General features: G+C 34.5%; 1 protein-coding gene across 33 annotated transcripts in view; it reads left to right on the forward strand.

The window, feature by feature from the left end:
- LOC117323702 (serine/threonine-protein phosphatase 2A 56 kDa regulatory subunit delta isoform-like) overlaps positions 1 to 26,413 on the forward strand; it is a 39,550-nt gene extending 13,137 nt beyond the window's left edge. The window contains exons 4-19 of one of the 33 annotated variants that reach the window (XM_033879086.1): positions 664 to 863; positions 1,372 to 1,482; positions 1,768 to 1,860; positions 2,647 to 2,777; positions 4,640 to 4,699; positions 5,199 to 5,361; positions 5,624 to 5,674; positions 5,842 to 5,961; positions 7,694 to 7,818; positions 9,781 to 9,882; positions 10,275 to 10,347; positions 11,838 to 11,969; positions 12,856 to 12,897; positions 14,401 to 14,434; positions 18,112 to 18,117; positions 22,003 to 26,413. In XM_033879086.1, coding sequence (XP_033734977.1) covers positions 664 to 863; positions 1,372 to 1,482; positions 1,768 to 1,860; positions 2,647 to 2,777; positions 4,640 to 4,699; positions 5,199 to 5,361; positions 5,624 to 5,674; positions 5,842 to 5,961; positions 7,694 to 7,818; positions 9,781 to 9,882; positions 10,275 to 10,347; positions 11,838 to 11,969; positions 12,856 to 12,897; positions 14,401 to 14,434; positions 18,112 to 18,117; positions 22,003 to 22,064 — 1,505 coding nt within the window. In that variant the 3' untranslated portion in view covers positions 22,065 to 26,413. Of the gene's footprint in view, positions 1 to 663; positions 864 to 1,371; positions 1,483 to 1,767; positions 1,861 to 2,646; positions 2,778 to 4,639; positions 4,700 to 5,198; positions 5,362 to 5,623; positions 5,675 to 5,841; positions 5,962 to 7,693; positions 7,819 to 9,780; positions 9,883 to 10,274; positions 10,348 to 11,837; positions 11,970 to 12,855; positions 12,898 to 13,652; positions 13,669 to 14,400; positions 14,435 to 14,824; positions 14,862 to 18,111; positions 18,118 to 18,972; positions 18,992 to 20,449; positions 20,501 to 22,002 lie in introns of those variants that run through there. The other 32 variants (XM_033879085.1, XM_033879088.1, XM_033879080.1 and 29 more) reach the window with 32 other exon arrangements.
- Positions 26,414 to 27,258: the final 845 nt, after the last annotated feature.

Raw genomic sequence — 27,258 nt, forward strand, 5'->3', positions numbered from 1 at the left:
CACAGGGGAGTTCCTTAAATGACCTTAGCTTTTAAATATTGATCGGATGTGAAATAATACTGAACCAAATAAAGCTAAATTATAACCTTGTAGATGATTATGCACATCAGTGTGTATTGTATGACATGCATTTTTTTCATGACTTGGATTGGGTTGATTAAATTGTTTTAGTTTCCTTCAGGTGAATCCAGGAGGACTATAGTCTTCTTCTTTGTCTGCCATGTACATAGCACCAAAGTTTGCCAGTGATCTAATGGCTTCATTCCTTGATGGATTTTGATCAAACTTCACAGTGATAATTGAAAATGATATCTTGAACAAGTTTGAGCTTCAGGGTTATTGGGTCAAGGGCAAGGTTACTATTTTTAGCCGTGGAAACTTTCTTTTTGATATATCAGAAAACAGTTTGTTTTTGCGATATATGTTGCAGATATATTTCTTTTCTTGTATTAGGATGATTTCAACATTTTGTTTATATCTTTATAAAAATAATATAATCGTATAAATATTCTCTGTGACATTACTAACTATGTAGGCATCCAAACTACTGATGTGGTCGCTAGGAGATTTAGTCAGTGAGGTTTTACTGCAAGTATATTGAATGTCTTAAGCTGTATAATGTTTGTTGAAAGGATGAACCATACAAACTACTTTTCTTCACAGATGCAACGCCGGCAGAGCGAGAGGATCTGTTTATTCAGAAGATTCGACAGTGTTGTGTGCTGTTTGACTTTGTACAAGATCCTCTAAGTGACCTCAAATGGAAGGAGGTGAAGAGGGCAGCCCTGAACGAGATGGTTGAGTTTGTCACCCAGAACAGGGGTGTCATCACGGAGGCCATCTACCCAGAAGCTATAGTAATGGTATGCATCATATTTACAACTTAGAACAAACCTAGATTTTATTTATATACCTCACCATTTTTTTTATAACTTATTAATTAGTGTTAACCCATGACCTATGCTAAGGTCAAGTATAAACTTACATCAAGTATATACCTTGATGAAATCTGTCCTCACAGGATATTTATAATGTACAACATGTATATCATTCTGTCTGTTTGTATCACCTCAGTAGATAACATCTTCAGCCAATATATAGCATTATTAATAGACTAGTGCCCCTGGAATAAGTCACAGCACTACTTGTGCTCGATTTGTCCATTGTTTATGAATTAAAGATATTATACGACATGATGGACATACTACTTTTCTGTCCTGATTTTTACTGGCATGGTCAAGGTCATGTGTACACTTAATGGGTAAAGTGCTGTCAATGGAACACTTGTTCCAGTAGAAATAGTTTTAATTTATTTGATGCACCGTACCTTGCACAATGATAACTTTTTTTTTTTTTTTTTTTTTTTTGCAGTTTTCAGTCAATTTCTTCAGGACATTACCCCCTTCATCGAATCCCAACGGAGCTGAGTTTGACCCTGAGGAGGATGAGCCAACGTTGGAGGCATCATGGCCACACCTACAGGTGAGAATGGATTCTAGGCAAGGTATTTAGTGTACTGGAAAACATACAATCATCTTCAGTAGGGTCATGGACATGATAATAACCTATATATGTTTACCTTGTGCTGTTACACTTGTCACTTACTGAAAGTAGCATTTCAATTCCACATTAGTTGTTACTATTCTAGTGGCATATCATTCTAGTGGCATATCATCTAAAAGATATGATGAAATTTCAGGTATAGAAGTTCAGAATATATTGAATTATTTCATGCCACTATTAAAATCTGTTCTCTTTTCCTTTCAGTTGGTTTATGAATTTTTTCTACGGTTTTTGGAGTCACCAGACTTTCAACCAAATACAGCCAAGCGTTATATAGACCAGAAATTTGTATTACAAGTAAGTACAGATAGAACTATGGTTAACAATTGTACATTAAAATAAATAATTTAAATATATATGATAATAGCTAAAATGAGATAATTTATGATCAAGAGACCCATGGGCCTTATCAGTCATCTGGGTTCTGAAGTATTCTGATAGATGATGTTTTGCTGTGAAACTATATATGATTTGACATATCTCACCCCTTTGACCTTAAAAAAAGTTCTTTTGGGAAAACTTTGTAGCCATTCAACCCTCTATGCTAATTGACTAATGTATTTACCCTAGGCCTCTTGGTTATTAAAAAATGTCATTTAAAGATTTTAACATGTCAGACCCTTATGGCCTCGAAAGTAGGTCAATGTCATTTATTTGAACAAACTTTGTATCCTTTCATCCAAGCATGCTACTATCCAAATATCATTATCTTAGACCTCTTGGTTACTGAGAAGAAATTGTTTCAAAATTTGACACATTTGACTCCGGTGACCTTGAAAATAGGTCAAGGTTATTTATTTGAGCAAACTTGGAAGCCATTAATCCCAGTATGCTACTGGCCTAATATCATGACCCTTGGCCTCTTCTTGGTTATTAAAAAGAAGTTGCAAATTTATATTGGATATGGACGGACGATGATGGATAGAATGTGAATAGCATCGGGTCACTTGACTCATTGGTGACCTAAAAACCTAATATTATAACATCAACTTTACTTGTTTCAACTTCAGTAAAAGGATTTCTTTCAAGAAGATTACATATAGCGTATTTTTACATAACGAAAATTTCTCTTCGATTTTTCAGCAATTAGAATTATTTGACAGTGAAGACCCTAGGGAAAGAGATTTCTTGAAAACAATATTACACAGAATATATGGCAAATTTCTGGGACTTCGAGCATACATCAGGAAACAAATCAACAATATATTTTATAGGTAAGAACATCAGTGTGTAGTAAGAAATTGTATTGTTATAATTTTATAGAATTGTATCCTCTATTGAAATTGATAATTAATATGTAGTAAATTGATATTCTATTGTGGTTGTCCTCAGTATACAGTTTATGGTTGTCCTCAGTATACAGAACAAGCAATTAACACCAATGTACATCAACATCCATACTAGCAAAGATAATTAGTATTTTACATTGTGTATACAACTCGTTATAGTAGGATGTGTCTGTTATTGATTTTCTAGAGGATTATATAAGGATAACAAGCACCTGTTGGTAGCTTGTCAGGTCATATAATGTGTTTACTGTGAGAACATTATCATGGTTACAGTTGCAAGTAGCCATGGAGTTCGTCACATTTGTCATAGTGTATCCTTTTTTGGAATTCTTTTTAATTTGAAATTTGAGTAATACATTTGTATAGTAGTTCATATCATTTCTAGTTCCAATATTAGTGTTTAAATATTCCAGTTTGATTTGAATTGAATTGTAAAATGTGGATGCAGTATATGTATTTGTATACATCTGTGATGAATGTACATATATACCATATTCTTGAATTTGAAAAATTCAAAATGAATATCATAATCTGTTATTGAGGCTAGGGAAATAAATATTCTTATCATATTCATATTTTACCATCTTTCCTCTGTTCCTAAATTTCTACTTTTTCCCATTATTTGCCAGCTGATCATTGCCATGTTGTTATGATATATGAGAATTATATTGGTTTCCATTCAAACCTCAAATTGACTACTTACAATATCACTAAATCATTGAGTCTCATGATAATCTGAAGCCACATACTCCCAAAGAAATGTTAATATTTAGAGCTCTTTACAGTTTTCAGACTTAATATATACCCAACAAATTAGCTCGAATCAAAGACTTGAGGAAAATGTGTATTTATGAAAGTACACAGGAAAATAATGACTGGGTCTGACAGACAAAATTTTCTATGCGAAATAGTCCCATAATGCAACGGGCGGGTTATCAGTCTATACAATATGGCAGAACGCCAAATGCGTGAGCCTGCCAAAACACAGACATATTCTGTTAAAAGGAAACGTAAAAGGGGCTGGAATCGGCAAAACCCGAGTATTTCCTTAGGAAAGTAAAGGATTCGTTGGAACTTTGAGAGAGAAGAAAAGGGAATAGACTTGAATTCCGATTTTTCCAGACTTCTATTGGATTGCTGGTTAGCTTTTGAACAAAGTCAACTTCACCGATCTAAAATTTTATCAATGTGTTGTATGCATATTGCTACATTTTAAAATTAAGTATTTAGATGTATGCTTGTATATTTTGTTCAGTTATTATGCAAATATTCTGTTAGTATGTTAAAATAAAAACATTATTAGGCAAAGTTCATGTATACTTAATATGTAAACAACGGCCATGTGTGTAGTTTATGTGCAGTGCGCGTTATAGCCTCGTTCTCGGCTCCGTGACAAATCTCGCGATAAAAATAAATGAGGCGAGTTATCTTTATACACTGATGTCTCAAGGATTTCCCTGGTCAAGTGTCCTGGCCAGTGGTCATTTTAATGTTAGAAGAGCATGAATGAGCATCTTGGATTGCCATTAATACATGTGTGCAACTAGAATTTTAGGTTATTTGGGAGTATGTGGCTTTAACTTACAGAAATATGCTGTGAATGGAAATCCCAAATTAATATCCAGTGAGAATGTCCAGGTTTGAAAGATGGTATTACATATATATTCCATCGAAAATCCCAAGTAGTTGTTTCAAAACTAAAATCCATGCAGCATTTATGAAATTTTGGAAGGTTTCAATGAATAATAATTTATTAATTTAATAATTTATTAACGTTTTATTTTCAGTTTTATTTATGAAACAGAACATCATAATGGTATAGCAGAATTACTAGAAATATTGGGAAGGTAAGATTTTAAATCAGTAGAAAAAAGCCTTATTCCAAAGAAGGAAACCTTGAATTGAAATCTAGATGTTGTTTTAATGCTTAGAAAAAAAAAGTTAGATATTTGCATAGTAGATATTTCACAACAAATGAGTGTCATAAACTTTGTCTTCAATGTTTAATGCCAGCATACCAGGCATGAAAAACATGTTTATAACAGACCAGGGGACCGAACCCATTATCACTATCATAACAAACTCCTGGGGATAGATGATTTTGACCAAATAATTAATGTTGTAAAATAGATTCTGTCCTGGCTCAGAGAAATTAAATATTATTGTAAAATTGTGTGCTGTATGATTAGATATCTTAAAGTGGTATACTGTTTTTCAGTATCAGAATTGTTTGTTTTCATTTACATTGGGTACATCATAGCTACTAATAATGTCATAGTATCATCTGTGGTTTTATGCTGTATTTCAATCAGTATCAATGCTCTGATTGATTTTATTTTATTTCAGTATTATAAATGGTTTTGCGTTACCACTGAAGGAGGAGCACAAAGTTTTCCTTCTAAAGGTGTTGTTACCCCTCCACAAGGTGAAGTCTTTGAGCGTGTACCACCCACAGCTGGCCTACTGTGTGGTACAGTTCCTTGAAAAGGACCCCAGCCTAACAGAACCTGTGAGTAGTCCCTCAGAGACGGGTACAAAGGTCTTGTGTAATTGATATTAAGGTCCTTATATGAGTGTTGATGTAAATGGAATATATTGAATTGAGTTTGATAATTTGATATAATTCTTTATAAAATTTACACAAGCCGTAATACTACCATCACCTACACATTTGACATACTTTGTGAGAAATCACTGTAGATTATTTTAGAATATAGAGTGTTTCATTCATTGTTTCAGGATATTACTATGATGATTTTTTTTTATTCCAGGTCATAATGGGATTATTGAAATTTTGGCCAAAGGTCCATAGTCCAAAAGAGGTATGCTTTAAGATCTTGTACAGAGGAACATGCATGGAATATAATAATACTTTGCAAATTGATATGTCTCAGAACCTTTGAAGTTAATATTTAAACCAATTTCTAATTGTTTTGATTTTTTTCCCATGAATGCAACATTAATGGAAAGGGATAAATTTATGTTACAGGTGATGTTTTTGAATGAATTGGAAGAGATTTTAGATGTGATAGAACCCGCTGAGTTCACCAAGGTGATGAACCCACTTTTCAAACAGCTAGCCAAATGTGTGTCCAGTCCCCACTTCCAGGTATGTATCTGACACTGGAGTGTGAACAAATGGAATGTTCTGGGAATGTAAATAATGTCAAAGAGTAAATGATTTTTGATGCAGTTTTTCATCATTTGTTTGATAAGAACAGTGTCTGTGATATCTGGATAAAGGAACAGCATCAACTTACTAATACCTTTAGCTAGAATCATGATACTAAGCTATTGTCCAAATTGTACTCCTAATTTTGGAAATGTATACTGTCTTTTGATATGATGTTTCCAAGTATTGGAATGATGCTGATGATAGCAAATGTTTATAAATGCTATCGCTTGTGTATTGCAACAGCTGTGGGAGAAATGTGTTGGAGAGTGTAGATATGTTTGGCGAGGGGTATAAAAGTGTAGATATGTTTGGCGAGGGGTATAAAAGTGTAGATATGTTTGGCGAGGGGTATAAAAGTGTAGATATGTTGGGCGAGGGGTATAAAAGTGTAGATATGTTTGGCGAGGGGTATAAAAGTGTAGATATGTTTGGCGAGGGGTATAAAAGTGTAGATATGTTTGGCGAGGGGTATAAAAGTGTAGATATGTTTGGCGAGGGGTATAAAAGTGTAGATATGTTTGGCGAGGGGTATAAAAGTGTAGATATGTTTGGCGAGGGGTATAAAAGTGTAGATATGTTTGGCGAGGGGTATAAAAGTGTAGATATGTTTGGCGAGGGGTATAAAAGTGTAGATATGTTTGGCGAGGGGTATAAAAGTGTAGATATGTTTGGCGAGGGGTATAAAAGTGTAGATATGTTTGGCGAGGGGTATAAAAGTGTGCGAGACAATCACTCCTATAGTTCATTGTGTTAGTTATTGTTGGTTTTCACACATCTGAAATATGCAAAATATTTGTTTGATATGCACAATATATGTATGTATTACTTTCTATGATGTTAAAATGTGTGTTAATTAAAATACTTTGTAGGTAATATATGGCTGAAGGCACTGGCATTTTTTTACCGGGGGAAACAGGATTTGATATGCGTTAGGCCTCTAACAAGAGAGATTTGTTTTCAGGTAGCAGAACGAGCCTTGTACTACTGGAACAACGAGTATATCCTCAGTATGATCTGCGATAATGTTTGCGTCATTCTGCCCCTCATGTTTCCTGCCCTTTATCGCACCAAGCAGCACTGGAACAAGTAAGCCGGCACCTGAGCGACAGCCCGTGTCGTGCTTTGACCATGCAAAGCAGGGGTCTATGCCATGGCTGTTTTATTTTAACAATTTGATTTTTTATTTACAATAGCAGATGTCTTCTGGCTTTTTGATTTGTGTGATAACAGTTTTGTGATACTGAGCATGAATACACTACATTTGATCAAACATATTTAGTGAGATGTTTCAAGGGTAGCTCGTCTTTGTGTAGTTTTGAATTTTAGTAATTTTGATTTTATATGAAACAAAATTGAAATACATTAATTGATGATTGTAAAGAAAATGACAGAAATATATTTCAACATCTCCAAAACTAATGTATGATGTTTTGTAGTGCCTTCATGGTCAGATTGAATGGTTGTGCTGATTATTTCTTAAAATAATACTGTGGCTTGCTTAATATTCTTAATTTTTTACCTTTTTTTTTATCCTAGCGACTTTTCAGTTTGTTGGCTTTTCATCATAATATCTACAATTTGTGTTGTTGTCTTCATTTACTATTTTCATGACTGAAATAATTGTTCTGAAAAGTTATGTGCCCTTTGTTGTTGATTTGATCTACAGGTGGCAGAGAGAGCTCTGTACTTTTGGAATAATGAGTACATCTTGAGTTTGATCACAGACAATGCCTCTACCATCCTGCCTATCATGTTCCCAGCTTTGTATAGGAGCAAGGAGCACTGGAACAAGTAAGGCCACAGGACGGCACATCTGTTATCAGTCACTAGTTCCCGGGTCCCACTGTGTTTCTCGTCACCACACTGCGCCAGTCAGACATTCACTCTCTCAACGATCTAAATGACATACTTAATGGATAACTGTATTGATATATTTCATTCTGGTTTGAGATGAAGGTATTATAGTTTCATCAGGAAGAATGTATTCAGTTCTGGGGTGTAAACATTCCTATAGTGCATATCCAGGGCAAGTAGGCTCCAGAAACTGTGTAAAGTCTATTCTATATTTCAGTATCAATTTTTTGTTATTTTCATCACCCTAAAAGCCTTAAAAATCATCAATTTGTTTGTCTTCCATCAAGAAATTTATTTTAGAAACTAGTGTATCATGTAATCATAATTATTCTAGCCTCCATTTCTTTTAATTCTACATCATCTTGTATCTAGAAAATGTATTGGTCACATACAAAACCTGTTTGAGAAATGACACTGTTCAAATGTTGGAACTTGGTTCACTGGCTCAAACATGAATCAAGCTAGTAGAATTTGACACCCCCTTCTAGTTTTTATGTTCTCTACCGTGGTGAAATGTTGGTAGGGTCTGCACTTCCTGTTAGGGGAAAAAAGTCATATGTTATCAGTGTGTGGATTCGGTAAGAGCCTGTGTACTTCAGATTTTTTTTATTTTTGACATTCCGGTGTCCATTGTCAGAGTGACATCCAGATGTGCTAATACTGGTACTAGGTTTAACGTAAATGGGTAATTTTTTTCTGTTATTCAGTGTATATTATTGTTACATTGCATGCACATTTTTTTCCTGAAATTTCTACATTTGATCATAACCATTCGTGATAAGGACATGTAAGTTTATTATCAGTTTGCATGTTGAGGTCTTTTTTTTCTTTGATATAAAGCTTTGTCTGGAGCATGGACAGTTTTTATCTCTATATGTTGTCAGTAAAAATACATTTTCTTTTCACATTCTGTTTCACCAGTTGATACAAATACATCATCCAATCTACTTCTTGCTGAACTTAGATATTTGTTTTTATCTAAAAAGCAAAAATAAAATGTTTTTAACTAAAAAGAAAAGAAAAAGACCATCCGAGTCTTGAGTAACAGAAGATTTTGGAGCGTGGTTTTGGTTTGTGATAAACTGTGTGGTATGGTTAACAGGTTAACAGGTCTGATTTGACATCTAACAGAGTGAAACATCCAACCACTGACTCACATTAACAATTGATTCTCTATTATTACAATAGATAGATTATAACTGTTATTTCATGAAATAGATCAATTATTTTTAGCCCACCATCATCAGATGGTGGGCTATTCAAATCGCCTTGCGTCCGTGGTCCATTCGTCCGTCCATAAAAAATTATTGTTATCACTATTTCTGAGAAAGTACTGAAGGGATCTTTCTCAAATTTCATATGTAGGTTCCCCTTCGTCTGTAGTTATGCATATTGCATTTTGGGACCAATCGAAAAACAACATGGCTGACAGGCAGCCATCTTTGATTTCGACAATTGAAATTTGTTATCGCTATTTCTCAGAAAGTACTGAAGGGATCTTCCTCAAATTTCATATGTAGGTTCCCTTTGGTCTTTAGTTATGCATATTGCATTTTGGGACTGATTAGAAAACAACATTAGCCATTATCATTAAATCTCAAATTTCATATATAAGTTCCCCTTGTTTGAAAAGTACTGGAGGAATTTTTCTCAATTTACACAGATTAGTAAGAGGAAGGGAAAAATAGAGAGAAGATCAATCTGACATAGAACCTATAAAGATCACCCAATGGTGGGCGCCAAGATCCCTCTGGGATCTCTTGTCTTGGGTAAAATTTGAAGTATTCCGATTTGAATGATCAGGAGACTGTTGATCATGTACAATGGATAACTGGGTATTTAATCAAATAAATGTTTTACATTATGACATGAGTGTGCATTAATTGTGTTATTTTGCAGGACGATACATGGGCTTATATACAATGCTCTGAAGCTATTCATGGAGATGAACCAGAAACTGTTTGATGATTGTACGCAACAGTACAAGGCAGAGAGACAAAAGTAAGATACCATTAACTTATCTGTCTCTGGAAAACAGGAGTACAATATTCAGTGACAGATGTAAGGTAGACTGGCCACTAGAACCTATGTTTGTTTTGTTGAGAATTGGCTATACTAGATTATCTGTCCCTAGTTTGAAACTTAGAATCAGACATATCCTAGGGACCAAAATCATAAAGCTCAATTTTATTTATAATTTTGATATTCTAGAGACAGGGGGCCAGTCTAGATGTAAGGTACCAAAGAGTACTTCCTTCAGAAAGATGCCCATTTTCTCATTCCTGGAGATTGTATAAGAATATTCCACAATAATAATTGTTTTCTGTTCATCAAAGACATGTTTTTCTCAATGCTTGTTTTTGTAAAAAATATAATACTAATTTTTTTTACAGGGAAAAGGAAAAGAATAAGCATAGAGACGATGCATGGACAAAAGTGCACAACCTAGCGTTAGGAAATCCTCAAGTATGTACAATCTCATTCAGTCGTCCTGTTGTGTAATTTCTGGCTAGACCAAAACGTTTTGTCCCGCTATCAAGCACCAGTTTCCATTGTGTATTGTACTGATATTTATCTGAAGTAAATGTCGAGGTTTTGCAGTAGATTCTGTTGTTAGAGAGCTTCTGCTAGTTAATTAAGGTGACTTTGGGTTTGCTCCACCTTTCTCCTGGATTGGAAATTCTGAACATCATGATATATCAGTATATCAAGAAACTGGATCTAGAAGAGATAGGGGCTAAAGATTGGTGTTCTCGATGTTGATATAGAGACTGTAGATTAAAAATTAGTGAAATTTACCTGTGAAGTGATTTTATGATGATTAACGAAGTACGAGTTTATAAACTGACTATTGGATACTTGATGTAATGTGCATGTAAGATTATGTCTTCCAGATATTTTCAATGATAAGAAAATATAAGCTTTGTTCTAGTCCAGCAGCTAAAGATTTTCTTCAAAATTAGAATTAAAAAATTCTAAATTAAAATTTCATTTAACATCACAAAGTTATTCATTTATTAAATTACTTCTGGTGTCTTTAGAGACTGGCCTGAAGTATAGAATTGTTTGTGCACATGTAAGACAATCCTATGCAATGTGACTAGAACTTGGCTACAATTTGTCATTTTGAAAGTTGCATGATGGATGATTGTAAAGGCAATGCTGAAGAAATGCACAGAAATTTTATTGCTTAAAAGTTCGAATGGTGTTTCAAGTCTGATTTCCCTCGCCCCAACTGAAACATTAATGTTTGAAATGTGTGATAGATCAAGAATGCAATTTTGTTCTTGTCATCAAAGTAATTTTTCATCACAGAAAACATGTTAAACATTATTTTGATTTTTGTTGCAAGTTTGATGAAAAATTGTTTTAAAATTTGTTTTAGTTTGTTCCACTAAAGCTGATACTGACATGATTTTAACACCTTTATGTTCTGTAACAATTGAACACACTCGACAACGCTTGGATTATCTACACAGCATTGTCTATACTGTGTATCACTCATCCTTTCCCCTAGCTATCCATCATAGAGCGATTGATCGTATTCTTTCTATTTAATGAAAATTAGTTTTTTTAAAGCTTCACCTATTTCAAAATTTTGTATTCTAATAACTTCTGAAGTCATTTGTGTATAAAAAAATGAATTTGTTAGTGCAAACTTAATGATATTTTTTAAAATATCACCTCGCCGAAGTTTTAATTTCATAGTAATGATGTTGAGATTTTTATAAGTGTTGACATTAAAAGAGTACAAGTATTAGACAGTTGACTAGTGAAGTTGTACACCCTTGTAATGTAGGGAAATATGAAAACTATGACATTTTATGACCAAATGGGTTACTAGCTGGGGGTATGGGTATAGATTGTACAAGAGAGTGATTGCTGTTAAACAGACTGTCTGGAGAGGCAATACACTAGCAGCACTGTGTACACAATTTACTTGTGTTTCTCTACAGTTCAGAGAGTATGCAATTTTTTTAACTAATGGTGAGAAGCCGGGAAATCCAGGGACGCCTAACAGTATAGGGACCGAGGAGGATGGGGAGGTTGTCGTCAACATGGAAAAATTACAAAGGGAGGCCAACGAGGTACGTTGTGTGGTGCAATTAGTGTCACAGGGCAGTCTAACAGAACTCACCATCATAGACAAACACTTTTGCTGGTGTTGGCCGCCTCTCCATATAACAGGCGTTAGGGGGTTGGCTGAGCTAGCTGAATGGTTAGTGCATGGTAGGTAAGGTGGTGAAGGAGCCGCACCATATACATTATATATCTCTTATAGGTGGACTTTTAAGGGGGAGTGACAGCATATTACTCTTTTCAAATGGTTGTGGAGTTACACTAAGTTTACACGATATGTACACAATCTAAAGGATGTTGAAGGGCACAACATGATTTATGCATACAATATATAGGCAGCCGGAGAATAGTGTCTAAAAATGGGAGTAGCACCATGATTTTACTGTAGTATTATGTTCCATAGGGCAGAGTAGTCCCACTGCAGCTTTCAACGTACACTATGGAAAGTTAATATATGCATGGTAACAAATGCAAAGATAAAGGTTTCACTTCTAATATTTTCACAAGATGAAGTGGGGCGATAGGTGGACAGTTGAAGGAGGTGAAAGATACAAGCCTTAACAGTATAGGGGAGATAATCCAAACGTTCTTCGTCTTTGGATGATGAGAATTTATGCAACTGTAGTACTACTGATCGAATGATTCACCTTGTGACCCTGTAGACATGGCAGGGTTAATATACATGTGTTTGACAATAAATAGACTAAGGGGCTGTATTGTAAGGGAGCTGTGTGTTCATGTTACATGTTTTGTTTTGTCACTACACAACTATACAACTCACTTTGTCGTTTTTCTTCAGTTTGCTTTGTTTTGTAAAAGACTTTTCTAATATGGAACCATCATTATCATGACAAATATTTGAATTTTTATCATGTCCATTATTACACATTATAGATACAAGCAAGTAATGCTAAAAAAATTGGCAAGAAAACAGAGGTAATATACATTTTGGTAACAAAGACTGAACACCTGTTTCTCTCTCGCTCTGTGGTTTCAGAAATAGCCCACTAATATAGAAAGAGTGTGTGTTTGGTGGTGGGAAGGCAGTATCATTCTAGTGGCAGAGCTTTATTTTTGTATGCAAGTTTAGCGGGCATTTCTGTCTCCAATTTTCAGAGAATTTTCAATCTTTTAAGCCACTTGTGTGCCATCTTGTTCTCTAGTGAAATCATGGATCAACTGCCTGAAAAAACAAATCATTCTCCTAAAATTTCTGCTTATTTTTTTTTAATGGGATTGGTTGAATTCGAATGTGGGATTATGTAATGGGATAACATCACTGTCTAGAGTATCCTGATGATTTAAAGCTCAGATCTTTATCTCTTATCCGAAAAAATAGTGTGTAGTTCCAACTGATCAAACTTAACCCCAAGTACATTTGATATATATGTATCCCATTGTTATTTTCTATCGTGAGATTAGCATATTTAACAAAAAAATAATAATAATAATAATGGTGAGGGGAAAATCAAAATTCAAAGATGTAAAAACTTGATTTCATTAGAGAAACATCACTTGCCTCTCTTGATATGCTTGTGAAATGTAATGCAAGCTTCTTCATCCAGCACTGCAGTTATGCATCCAGAACAACTTCACAAATGAAATATTTGAAGTTCATTTTCAGTGTGGATATGGCAAACATATGGTTGAAATCATGTTTAAAATTTCTTCTATTTTGTTTTGTCCTTTAGGCTCAAGAATGTTTCAGTCAGTATTTTTATCAACAATACATTTCTTATCTTAAATTCTTTGTATTCATGTTTTATTTTCAATGGAAATTAACTTGTGCTTTAGATTTTGTGATTTTTTTTTCTCCCCGACACATTTTAGTGAATACAGTTTTTAATTGTGTGAATAGTTCAGTGTTTCTATTTAGTTGGAAGTTCCTTCTGTTTTTCTCCACCCCAACATTTTTATTAGAGTGTTAGATTCATACATGTCCAGATTCTGGGTTTTAGAATTTGAGCCTTGTTTGTGTTTAGATAGGCCCTTATTTAGAATTTATTGTTGATTTCCTGCAGTAATTAAAATTAACTGATGCAAACACATTGCATAAACTCATTTATAAACACAGTTATACATCAACTTGTCTCCTAGACAAAACTACATGAAGTTGGCTGGGTGATTGTGGCTTTGTATACAGTGGCTGTTAACATAAGGAGTACATACTTAATCCTCTAAACATCATTATTCAATATTGTATACTGATAAACTAATGTCAAAAATTAAACACTCTGGGAGAAAAAAATCATTACCATGGATTACAAAAATCCTATGATATGAAGAGTAGCATCTATAGCTACAAGCTGGTGATATGTTGGTGCTTCTGCCCTATCCATTTTCCTACAGTTGAAAATATTATTAGGATTAGATTGTATGTCTGCGTAATGAACTCTACCACATTGATGCTGAAGATATCTATCATTTTTATCTTGACAGAATATGACAGTTTTTAGTAATATTTTTCAAAAGGGTAGGTAAGCTGAAAACCTTGTGCATGGAGTTAACACTGACATGTACAGGCCCCAAGCATGTCCACTATTTGGCAGTCTGGTGCCTTGGGACCGATTTAGTGGCACCCCGGCATTCATATGCATTTCACTAACTTTATATCCAAGATTGGTGTTGTCCTAAAACAGCAATTCTTTTTAAATGTAATTTATAACATTTTAATCCCCCCTTCTGTATTTTTTTCATCACACAGTGTATTCTATATAGCAGCTTTTTGTCGTGTAATTTTATGTCTAAAATTTTTGACTGTTTTGTTTTTTTACAAGCAAATATTTAACTAAGTTGAAATGAGACCTCATTTAACTGTGTACTTGATATTTTCAAATTATATAACTTTTTGAATGAATTTCAGTTCGATTCAGAGAAAAGACCACAATTCTGCCTGAAAGGTTAAAGTCACTGGTTGAAGCATTCCTCTAACCTCCCATTTCTAATGAACTAATTCTGGTCTTATTTGGAGATGGTACACTTAATATCATACCTCTAACCAAAAAAATTGTGTTTCACACTTCTCAGGTTAATGATAATATGTACACAATCTTTTCACCATTCAGAGGTCTCCACATTTAAGTCACATTTCAAGATAAGTGGTGTTTGTATGAACATGTTGATACTTACATCTGCTAACACAATTTAACCTGTTTTCATTTGCCTGTTGAAATGGTACGTAAGGTAATGCAGAATCAGTATGCGATAACCTGCCAATGCAAGCAGTAAGAATATTCTAAATAGTTCATTAAGATCAAAGCCATAGTACTCACCTGCAAATGATGTGACTTTTTGACATGACATATTGATGTCCACCAGGTAACATGGTACCATATGTTTACCACTGTGTATCAAGCTATATCATGCCCTAACCTCTATGCTGTGATGATAATGCTAGCATATTCCCAAATAACTACTGTAAAAGTGGATATTTTCGCACGTTGAAATTTTCGCTTAGTCAGCTTCCAAACTGTTCGTGGTGTGGATATTTTCGCGCTATCAGTCATGATGAAAATATATTTTTCGCGCAGTGATGTCATTGGCCATGTACATAAAGTAAGATTGAAAGTTCGCGACGATCGGTCCAGTAAATATACAAAACTGTGATCAAGAGACACGCTTAGGTTAATTGGTTGTAAGTGTGATCATTGCATTACATCTGTGTGGCAGAAAAAAACACTAATATATATATCAGATATTTTAGCATTGATTCAGTCTTTTACATTGAAAATACACCACGTACGAGACACTTGATTGCAACTTTAGGCCCCGAAAATGTATAAATAACATGCGTTATCAGTACACGTACTACATGGTAACTTAAGAAATAATCTGTGTATTGTTGAATGCAGTGTTAACTAAGTATGTGCATTATTTAATTGCGACTGAACACCTCTTAATTATTTCCAATCAAATTATTACCTGTAAACCTGCTCCCTCAAGCTAGGTAGACAGGCCACGCGAGGCGTCACTCGTGGTCAAGTTGGAAGGATTGGACGTCCGGTTATGCCGAGTGACGTGATAAGCATTCATGTCTAGTCAAAACAACCACAGGTGTCCCAATTAGCGATAGTTGATTTTGCAGGTATCAAATAAGTTTGGTAGTAACTAAATACAACATGGCAATTTAAAAGCAGACATATATATATTGATGTTCTGACCTAATTTTACCAACATATATAGACCTATTTCTGCAGTAGCCCTTTGGAATTTTCAATATATTAAACGGACCATTCATTACAGTTAACTATCGATAGTTTCTGATTCAAATAAAACGTATAACCACGTGGAGACTCAACATTAACATTTCTAATACAAGCAAGTTGATATATTTTGTCACAATTGAAATGTGTGCTGTTTCGGGGCCTATAGCTACACAATGGCCGACCAGCTTTGCGATTGATATGTACAGTAATGTAGAAGCGATAATAATTATCATGAAATAAAGAAAGTTTAATGATCAATCAACATTAAACTAGATGAAATACTATCATTTTACTAATTACTCAAATTAGTATAACCATGTCTCAGACAAATGACCGACCATGACAACGTTACACATCAGGACGACATGGTTTATATCAGTGCATTTAGTTTATTGGGTGGAAATATTTGCGTGCCAATATTTTCATGTTATTATATTTGCGTGTGGATATTTTTCGCGGAGATTTAATGATCACGAAATAAGCGAATATTTCCACGCCGCGAACATTTCCACTTTTACAGTATTACAATATTGTTTTTGTCATTCATAGAATGCAGCATTAGAAATATTAAGCTTCCTGAATGTGGTATCGACAGAAACATGGATGTAATCCTTGCATTGACCATGCAGAATGTTACCTGGTTTATATCTGAAATTCCAACAAAATTATTTACAACCTTCCATGTTCTGCTTCAGTGGCCATTCACCCATCTGCTTCTGGTCACTGATTTTTATTAGACAACTTTAAATTTCCAGGGTTTGAAAGATGTAGCTGTATTTAAAAGAGAAAGTTATGGTCTTCCATGCTATTGTTACTCTTTTTAATGCCCAGTATTGGTGTTGTATGACAACTTTTTAAAAAGGAAAGTTCTTCCAGTGTGGTCCTATCTCATCATCATTATAGGTGGTTGATCAACTATTCATTGGTAATAAGTTTTTCAGTTAATTATATATCATTCATAGATAATAAAAGCTCTGAAGATGGATTTATCTTGGGGGGGGGGGGGGGGGGGGTATTATCATTCCTTCTTTATTCAGTGCATATGGCATCTGATGTTAGCTGAAGCTGAAGACATCAGAATATAGCATTCCTTATCTACCACTTGCCTTGCCACGTGAAATATATATGATATACAATCCCTCATGTACTGAAATACCCTCATATTTCTTGAAACTAAGATTTCATTATAATTCTGTGGCATTTAAAGGATTGTTTCTCTATGCATGCACATTTTCTTTTTGAAAGCATTGATTCTTGATGAAATTGTAGATTTTTTTTTGGTATTTTATGATTTCAAATTGCAGATAATCAATTTTGTGTCTTTGTCATGTTGTTAAGAATTTATATATGTAGTAATTCTTGATGTTAGCAGAATAGACCATATGAAACTGGTGAAAAGAGACAATAAAAAGACAAACTGTGTAGAAAGTTAACTTGTATAGTATATGCTATTGATATATCAGTCTGTAATGTTTTTTCAATGGGGCCATATCAGTTCTACTATTACAGTGTTGTATAAACTGCTTTAGCATTGTTAAGATTAATGCTTGCTGTATTAATTTCATACAAAAGCATGCCCTCCCGACAATATGAATAATTCATTTCATAAAACAACCACCATTGATGGTTGATGTTTTTGGGAGTGTTAACTACTTATAAACTACTTGTTAACACTTCCAGCAAAACTTGTGATCAGTTTTAATCTTACCCTTATTACTGCTGTTTATCTTTTTTGACAATTTAAAACTTCCTCTGATTTTGGAGCATATGAAATACAGCCTCTGATCTTTCTATTCGCAAAATATTTGTATCTACATAGACGTAAAGAATGTAATTGATTGATTTCCTATCCTTATGACAGTCCTGCTTTCAGCAGGCTGCTCCAGTGTTTGATAATGGAGATTATTTCATGTATGTTTTGTTTTTGTTTCATTTCCACATGCAGCTCATGGTAAGAAACATTCATTCATTACTTAATTATCCTTCTGACATGGCTGTGTTTCCCCTAACATAGATCATGTTGTGCTTTTACTCTTTGTGATATAAGACTTTTCAGTTGGAACATTAATATTTTGTAATTTATTAAAAAAATTATTTCATCAAGTAGCTTTCTGTTAACGTTTTAAAATTTTACATTTACTAACAAAAAATGTCTTACACTGACTGTTTTGTTCAGTTAAACCTCTGACGACTTTTTGTTGATCAAATCGTCGATGACTTAAGACACTCATCCTTTTCGTATTGCATGAATAGACAGCACTCCCCTTATAGATGTCATTTGTTGTTGAATTTGTCATCTGCACTAAAGTTTCCATGTAATAATCATAACATAAATTCTCGTGGAACAGTGACTTAAAAGGTCAAAAACTCTTAGAAGGTGAAAAATTCTTTGAAGGTCAAAATTCACTTGCTTCAAATTGAATATTGATTTTGAAAAAATGTTCTTTTTGGCTGATAAAATACACCACTTATTACCTGAACTTAAGTCCTCACTTTCACTGTCACTTTATTGGCTTCCAAGTATTTGATGAACTATAGGGTTAGGTCTTTGATGTGAGGAAAGTTATATTGATACACACAGTATGTGTAGATGGTGGGATGGATTTTGTATATGGTGATATATACCAGTGCTAGAGTTTGTAAACTTAGTATTCTGTATTAAATCCTCCAAAAAATGTGTTTTTATGCTGTCATAGTCACATTAACTCCCTGGCATAATAATGTACAACACTAAGCGATCGAATAGCAATGACGATCTTTTTCAAAATCTTCATTTTTTTAACTGTGCATTCCGGTTTGCCTTTAGTGTAATATAGGCAGTGTATGTAAGTATACACCGACAGATTGGCTGTCATTGACAGGTCACAATTAGGCTCTTAAGGCCAAGATACAAGCCAGTATAGAACAAGTCATTCAATGCTTCCTTAAACCTTTCAACTTATAATAACCATGGTTTAGTATGCTTTAGTATGTGACCTTTAATTTACATCCATATATTAATGGGGACCATGTATGAGAATGTGGAGCCTTATATTAATCACCCTGTCCATATATCAGTCTGTCCAGATTTTCTTTCCACTAACAACTTTTTACCGTATTCCTTGTTCTTTTAACTGTGCCACAATGCTAATTATGTCATCCTGATTCAGTTCAGTTTTGAGAATTTTTTTTCAGAATTTGAAGAAGTTACTGTATAGTTTTCTTTTCTCTTGTGTCCAGAGATGACGTCAGAATCAGGAAGTTTAAAATGATGTGACATGGTGATGCACTTATGCAATAAGTTCCCAAGGTCAAAGTCACAATCTTTAAAAGTAGATTAAGGGAATTCCAGCTGTAAAGCTTGGGGGATGTGTATATACATGTTAGTTGTCGGACACAAAGTTGGGCCCTTGATATTGTCAATATTTATTTTCTTGACTAATGTTTTGTGTTGATGCGTATTTATATTAATCAAGCTTATAAGGCACTACAGACCTGATATTTTGGTGTGTCATAGATGAGTTAACTAGAAATTGGCATGTGTGTTGTTTTAATTTATGCAAGATTAATTCTTTTGAAACATGTACATTGTTTGCCAGAAAACTGTTAATAATCTAGGTTCACAACAGGGATGTAGTGCAGTACATTTATTGACCTGCAAGCTTGTCAAAGCCATTATATATGTAACTCTGATATATATACCAGTACACATTATCCAGAAACTGGCTAAAAATTTATGTTAAGCGAAGTAAAATGATTAAAACAAGTGTCTATCGAAAATATCATGTGACATTGCCCAAAACGCTGTTTGATCTATGTACCTATGTACTAGCACAGTGGCCTGAGAAGTTGTTACAGTATATGTGATATCTTGATGTGGAAAACAGTTTATTCTTGCTTTCTATGATGCTTCTTTTAAAAAGACAATCCATGTCTAATTTCAAATACATGTACACATGAATAGTAACAAATTTCTGGCTATGTGGGTGCTAGGTCTGCCTCATAATTGAATTTCCTGTTTTAATTTGGGAACTTTGGTGGTAATTCAATGTAGGGCAATTTCATTTGATGACACTTTAGCTTCTGTTTTATCAACACCAAAGTTAAGTTTTACTTGATTTCCTGTTGATAAACGATACATTTATTGTGGCTTTAGATATCAAGTTAACCCTATGATGTTAGTGGCTTGTGCTGCACATGTATGTTCTATATATATTAAAAAAAAAGTCAATCTCTTATAACACCAAGATACATGTATAAATGTTGGCATTTTGTGGATTGTATGTTGGCTTATCTCCCTTTAGTTCCACGCTGATGCTAAAGGATTGGACATGCTCACCTCTGACTTCGGAAAAGTTTGTAGTCACACTGGGTCCATCCCTCTCACCATTCCCTGTTTGGTTTTGTGTCAGTTTGTTGCTAACCCTCTTCAAATTGTTATATATTCAAAGCAATGATGTTTCTGTTTTCCAAGTCACCATTTGTGCATGACAGTTATATATTTAGGTTGTGAAATGACACCAGTAAGACCAGAGACTCGTCAGAAATTGTTACATTTTAGTATCCGTAGATTGGATTGGAGACTTACAGAGAGAATCTGATAATTCCGTAATCCTACATGCTACTGTTAACCTTGTCAATCTACAGCAACATCAAAACTAGCATTCCAGTTTATGTTGCCTATCTAAATTAAGTAACATGGTAGACAGACTTACATTTTGCCATTATGTGACTGCCTTGAACTCTTTAACGGCTTTGCTTGACCAAATCTACTAACCCAGGCTCATAGATTTTAAGCATTGGTAAAGATTGATGAATTATAAAAACATTGGAATTTCGATAATGTTTAACTATGCACACATATATATATTAGTTTTTGTATCCTTACACATTCTCTGTGCATGTTTGTATTCGATGTTTATAATTTGTTTTCAAAACTTTTTTTGAAACAAGATAATCGATTTTCGTTTTTGTCTATTTGATTTGATTGATATTTCATTTGGCAGCGATACAATACCTGCCAAAATTGCTGTATTTGAAATTAATGTCCATGATTCAAACGCACACAAAAAGATCTTTAAACATGATATCTTTATACCTTGAATTATGATTCCAGTAGAGACAAGAGTCCCCTATATCAATCAAGTGTCTCTCTCCACTCGTTTTTTCTGATATGCATAAAATCTAAAATTGCTGAAAATTCATGTGAGCAATTAGTTCTTAAGGCCAAATTTCAAAAGCATTCGACTCTTTTCAAGTTTGGGGTGTGTATGGTAAATAGTCTGGCATATTGTGTGGCCTTTTAATTTCCTGGCCTCTCGTTCTAGTTTCTGTTTGAAAAGTCTTATTAATCGTTATAATTTAGATTATAGTTTCCTATCTTTATTTGGACAATGTTGGGCCAGAGTTGTTTAATATTACAAACTAGTGATTTTATGTTGCTTTTAAACCAGCCTAGACGTAGTATATAAAGCCTGCATTAACATCTGCAGGTCTGTCGAGATATAATATGCCTAAATGATTACTTCAAGGAACCTGTTCGGTCTCGTAAACAAACAGGCCCCTTGTTTTACTTTCAAAATTTTCTCCTGCATTTATAACTTCAACAATTTTCTAGACCTGGAAATATGTGAATGTAAATGTAAACATTCTTTCACTAAATTACATGTTTACTTCCTTTATTTGTTCCTATTATGTGTATCAACTACACCGAGTTCCCCAGCAGCAAAGGTGATCTTGTTAATTCTTAGGCTCAACAGTTCACAGATGTAGAGATTGAAAAGAAAGAAATTAAGCGGGGGCGATTAGTTGTATTCCTTTTGGGCCTCATCATTTACAGTGGTTTTCCTTGTTTTAGCTACAGAAGAAAAAAGCGAAAGAAAAACCACTGTTGCGTCGAAAGTCAGAATTACCACATGACATGACTATGATAAAAGCTCTGGATTCTCATAAGCGGTCGGATGATTTCCTTTCTACCTCGTCAGAGGGAAACAACTGATACGTTGGACACAAACCTGGCAGAATGGACACCGTAGAGGAGGGCGACATTTTTACTTGCTTTCACTGGACAATCATGCTAACAAACATGGGGATGTGGGGCCCTGGCCTGACCGCAAGGGATACAGGGCTCCAACGAGGCCTGACCACTGGGACACTGATGACCAGGAAGGTGACATGTGATGCGAGTTGGTACTCAGCTAAGTGTGGCTGTGTGCTGCATCTGGTAGTGTGTAGATAATCATTATACATAGATATGAATATTATATAAACAAATCTTTAATCTATTCATTTTATTATTGTACATAGTGTAAGATTTATAATTTTAAATTTTGTTTGGTTGCATGTACAGAACTGGTATAAAAGCCTGGCTGTGGAAATGGTGAAGGGGAAATATATGTATTTAAATAAAATATACTTTATAATGTAAAATACACGTTGATATGCTCAACTGACAGGTTTCAGTTCCATATCAGACAGAGTTGTTCCCTCTTCACTGCCGAACCAATCAGGATTTTATACACTGTGTGCGTGTGTGTTTGTATATGTGTCTGATGGTACGTTTTTATAACAATATGGACCAATGAATTTTTTATAGGAGAGCGACCACCTGATAAGGAGATAACAGGTCAGATTGTCACAAAGGAAATTAACATTGTAAAGTAAACAATAATGAGTAAAAATTATTTTCTTTTGAATAACTTGGCCTGAAAGTGGTGTAATAGAAATATGTCTATTTGGTTGTGAGAGCGAGCACGGAGAATAGACATGAACTATTGGCCAACTTAAGGTCATACACAACATTTGTGTAAGTTGTGAAAGTGACGCATGTTTAAGAAATTGTTTTGTAACATGTGTAACTTGCCAAAATAAGGCTGTTTTGTTATGTTTAAGGTAGAAATAAACATTATTTTCGACCATGCTCACTCTGAATGATAGGAGTCTGTACTTGGGAAAAGATTGACTTTAAGATTGGAATAAGGATGTGGCTTAAGGCTAGAGTGAACTTGCTATAGAAGTGTTTGAAGGATTTTTTAATGAAAAATTATTTGGTTTTGTAGCAGAATAGATATAGCTGATCTGGAAGGCTATTTAGGTAGCTAACGGCTAATGTCTTGGTTGATCCAGTGCCCAAGCATGATTTATTCATGGTGTATAGCACAGCCTCTGGTTCGGTGTGATGTTCAGGCATGGTCTGTTGAAGCTGTCTTGACTGAATGTACAATCTCTGGTCTATGACATTGAGACACTGCACATTTGATGGCGTCTCACCTGGTTCTATATAGTAGCCAGACAACTCAGCCATGTGCCAAGTTTTTTCTGGGGAATGTAATGTATGTTAGCATCTGTGATTCTATATGGGAACAATTTTTTTAGGCTATCACTGGTCTTAATATCTTGTTAGTGTTAACTTTTTGATTGACTATCCAGTACCTATTCTCTATCATGGTCTAATTATGTTTCCTAAGCTAATCTTATTGAAAAGTGTATTGAAATATTTCCTGGTGTTATGTTGATCATCACACACTAGGTGGGTTTATGTTGATGGTCTAAATTGAAATAGGACATTTGTTTAATATATGCGAAATCCCTGACAAGTGTCTTGACAGTGTCCAACATTCCCTTCACAGTTTGACCTTTTATTGGATGACTGGGCCCCGAGTTTGTAGATCTAGATCTCTGTGAACGATCCCCTCCCCGGCTCCCATTAGTATCCAGGTGTAGGATTTAGATGGGAAAGCGTGACAGACTTCTCCACAAGTTTCCTCCCCTAACTGTTGTCCACTATGCAAATCTTGGGAGGTTTAAGCTGAGTGAAGCTGTCAGTACTGTATTCCACCCAGGGTGAAATGTTTGTGAGTTGGAGTGGTGGTGCGACTGTGTTAAGTTACTTATTTCTGTAGCAGCTTTTCCCCTGGTACAGTTTTCTTAAGAAATTTCACTTATAGGTAGAATCACAATAAAAGTGCTCTAGTTGTACTGATCAACACATTCACTTAACAGTCGGGAAGGACGATGTCCCATATTTTCAGATAGTGCACCTACATTTAGTTAACATTACATTTCATACGGGACAAGTCCTACTGGACTTGTCACGCGATACCTTACCAGTTCTATTCTTTATAATGTACTTCATTGGTGTGAACAAATCATCAGGTATTTTTATGTTCAATTTTGTATGGTAATTGTAGAAGTCGATCGGTAACATATCTGATGTATACTGTACAATTTTTATGTTGTCTGGGATTACTTTCTCATTTCTAATCCTATGGATTAGCATCAAGGCAGTTCAAATGTTGTCAAACATCATTATGAGTTCAACACTCTTGAATCGTTACATTATACCCGGGAATGGTTTGATGTAATTATTATTCAGTAAAAGATGTGATTAATCGGTACATATTGTGATTGTCGGACGTAAGCACTGAAATACAAAGTGTAACAAGATAGGTTTTAATTAATTCTGTTGTCAGAAATAAAATTATGATCTTGCATGACATTTCTGCTAAAGTTCTACTTGTGATAAAGCATTTAATGAAATACTCGCTGCTCAGAATAGTATTACATAACCAAACATTATACTAGTGATAAAGAATGCAAAAGGTGGCCCTGTAAGGATACATATTCTATGGCCAGTTTGTCTAGTTAGTAATGATGAAATGTATACAGGAATTAACATTAGTCTGGTGGAGTTCATCTTCAAAGTCCAAGGGTTCCATTAACACATTTCTTCCCTGCACCTGTGGATTTGTCTCGGCAGAATTTGAAGTCCCTGTACGTGCCACCTTGCCAATAATAATACATCAGTTGACTAGTCCTACATATCTGTGATCATGGGAGTAATGCATTGATTTACAATAAAAGTGAAGTACATGTGAATATTTAACTGATGGGCTTTCATCTTGATTTAGCTTTTTATCTACAGAGCATTATGTACTGCTGTCAGTTCTTGGCCAGAATTTGATGTGGTGTACACGTACAATATACCAATCAAATATCTGATGATGAGCCTTCAGTTTTGTCTTGATGTTTTCCACAGGTGCAGATAGGATATGCTATTATATGTGGTCTCTTTGGATTTTGTAAATGGGTGAATTTTATATATATTTATTCATTCCCAAGCACTCCTAGATGTTTTCTAACAGTTTTTTTTAAGAATGAGTTATTTTCTTGAAAAGGCTTCAGAATTTGAATGCATGTCACTAAGCTATTTTATGTAACTATACATGAACACATTGCTTCATGGTACATCATTCATAGTATTAAGTTTTGTCTATTAGTTTAGTTACACTCTGCTTTTTGTATTTATTTATTACTGATAAGTAGAGGTACACATTTACCAGTAGGGACCACATAATCAAAAGACTAATGACTGTTTTGTTTGATGAGAACATTTCATTAAATGCCCTCTCTGGTATGTACAGACGAGATTCTTCTGAAGTGATGCTTTCGTGTACCGAATTGATGTACATAATATATATCTCAATGCAATTTGTAAAAAAAAACCTACAGTCATGATAAAAAAAGCAATCTTTTGTACTGTATGTAATAATTACATGTACTTCATTTTAGATATTCATGCCTAATATAATAAGATGGTAATCATCATTATAAATAGATCAAAGTAACTAAACAAAAACATGCAAAGAAATATCTATTATGCAGCTACGTTGCTTGCAGTTTGAATTGCTACATGTATTTTGGTTAGTTGGTTGTATTGATCTCGTAGTTTTTGTTCTCTAGAAAATGAGAATAAGTTAAAGAAAAGAATGTTTATGAAAACAACAAAAAAACTCTATTAATGCAAAAACATTAAATGTAATGATACTTTTTGATATTGGTCGGCGTTTTAGTTTTCTTGTCCATTTAAAAGTCGTCAGTTTGTGGAGCACAAATGTATTATGATCAATGTATTTCATTTTAAGCTTGCATTTTTTTTTTTAAATGCAATGAGCATTTTAGTAGTGTTCGGTGATATGTTGATGTGTCCTACTGTACACATCTGACAAAGCGAGATAATGTATGGATGTATTCATAGACCTGTATCAACTGTGATTATTTGTAGTATCATTTTTTATCAGGAACAAAACTTATTTTATGGGTGATGTAAGGAAACGAATGCCTGTCTACCCTAGATTTAATCAGCAATGACGTTAGTTATTGCAGAAACTTGATAATGGTGGATGTTAATGTAATGAACTGTTGTCATTCTACAGAAACAAAAACACTTGTCTGTACAATAAAAACAAGTAGTAACTTGTGAGAATGGATACCTTGTCTTCTCTTTTTTTTAGTCTTTACCCTCCATCCGTCTGTCTGTCACGCAATAGTTGTTGTGCATCCCACATTTCTCTTCTTCCCCCCCCCCCCCCCGAAAAAACAATTTTCAAAATGGCCGTCGACTTCTCATTGGTTGACATTTGTCCGGACAACTCCTCCTAAAGTACTACTCCGATTTTAACGAAATTTGGTATACATGATCAGTATAACATGTAGTTGTGCATCCCACATTTTTTTTCAAAAATTCATTTTTCAAAATGGCTGCCGGCTTCTCATTGGTTGAGGCTTGTCCGGACAACTCCTCCTAAAGTACTACTCCGATTTCAACGAAACTTGGTATACATGATCAGTATAAGATGAAGTTGTGCATCCCAATTTTTCTTTTCGAAAAAAACATTTTTCAAAATGGCTGCCGGCTTCTCATTGGTTGAGGCGTGTTTGGACAACTCCTAAAGTACTACTCCGATTTTAACGAAACTTGGTATACGTGATCAGTATAACACGTAGTTTAAAAAATGGGAAATGAATAGGTGCACTCCTGGGTCAGGCAGGGGACTTTGTATTGCTGTTGCAATACTATCCATCCTTGTTCATACCACAAACAACGCTGTAAAACGCTGGACAACAAATCCTTTCATTTGATAAGCATTTGGTGTTTTAACTGAAGGGTTGTGCGTGTAGTAGTCTTGATTTAATGTAAACTCGTACTGATACGGGTTCTAATTTTTGAAAATCAATTTTGCAATATGATGAGCTAAGCAGTTATTTCCTTTCAATTACTGACTCAAGAATACTTACACAAACCGTTTACAGCTAAATGATACATATCAAGAGG

Source organism: Pecten maximus, chromosome 3 (assembly GCF_902652985.1).
Source record: "Pecten maximus chromosome 3, xPecMax1.1, whole genome shotgun sequence".
In the NCBI taxonomy this organism is placed as follows: Eukaryota; Metazoa; Mollusca; class Bivalvia; order Pectinida; family Pectinidae; genus Pecten; species Pecten maximus.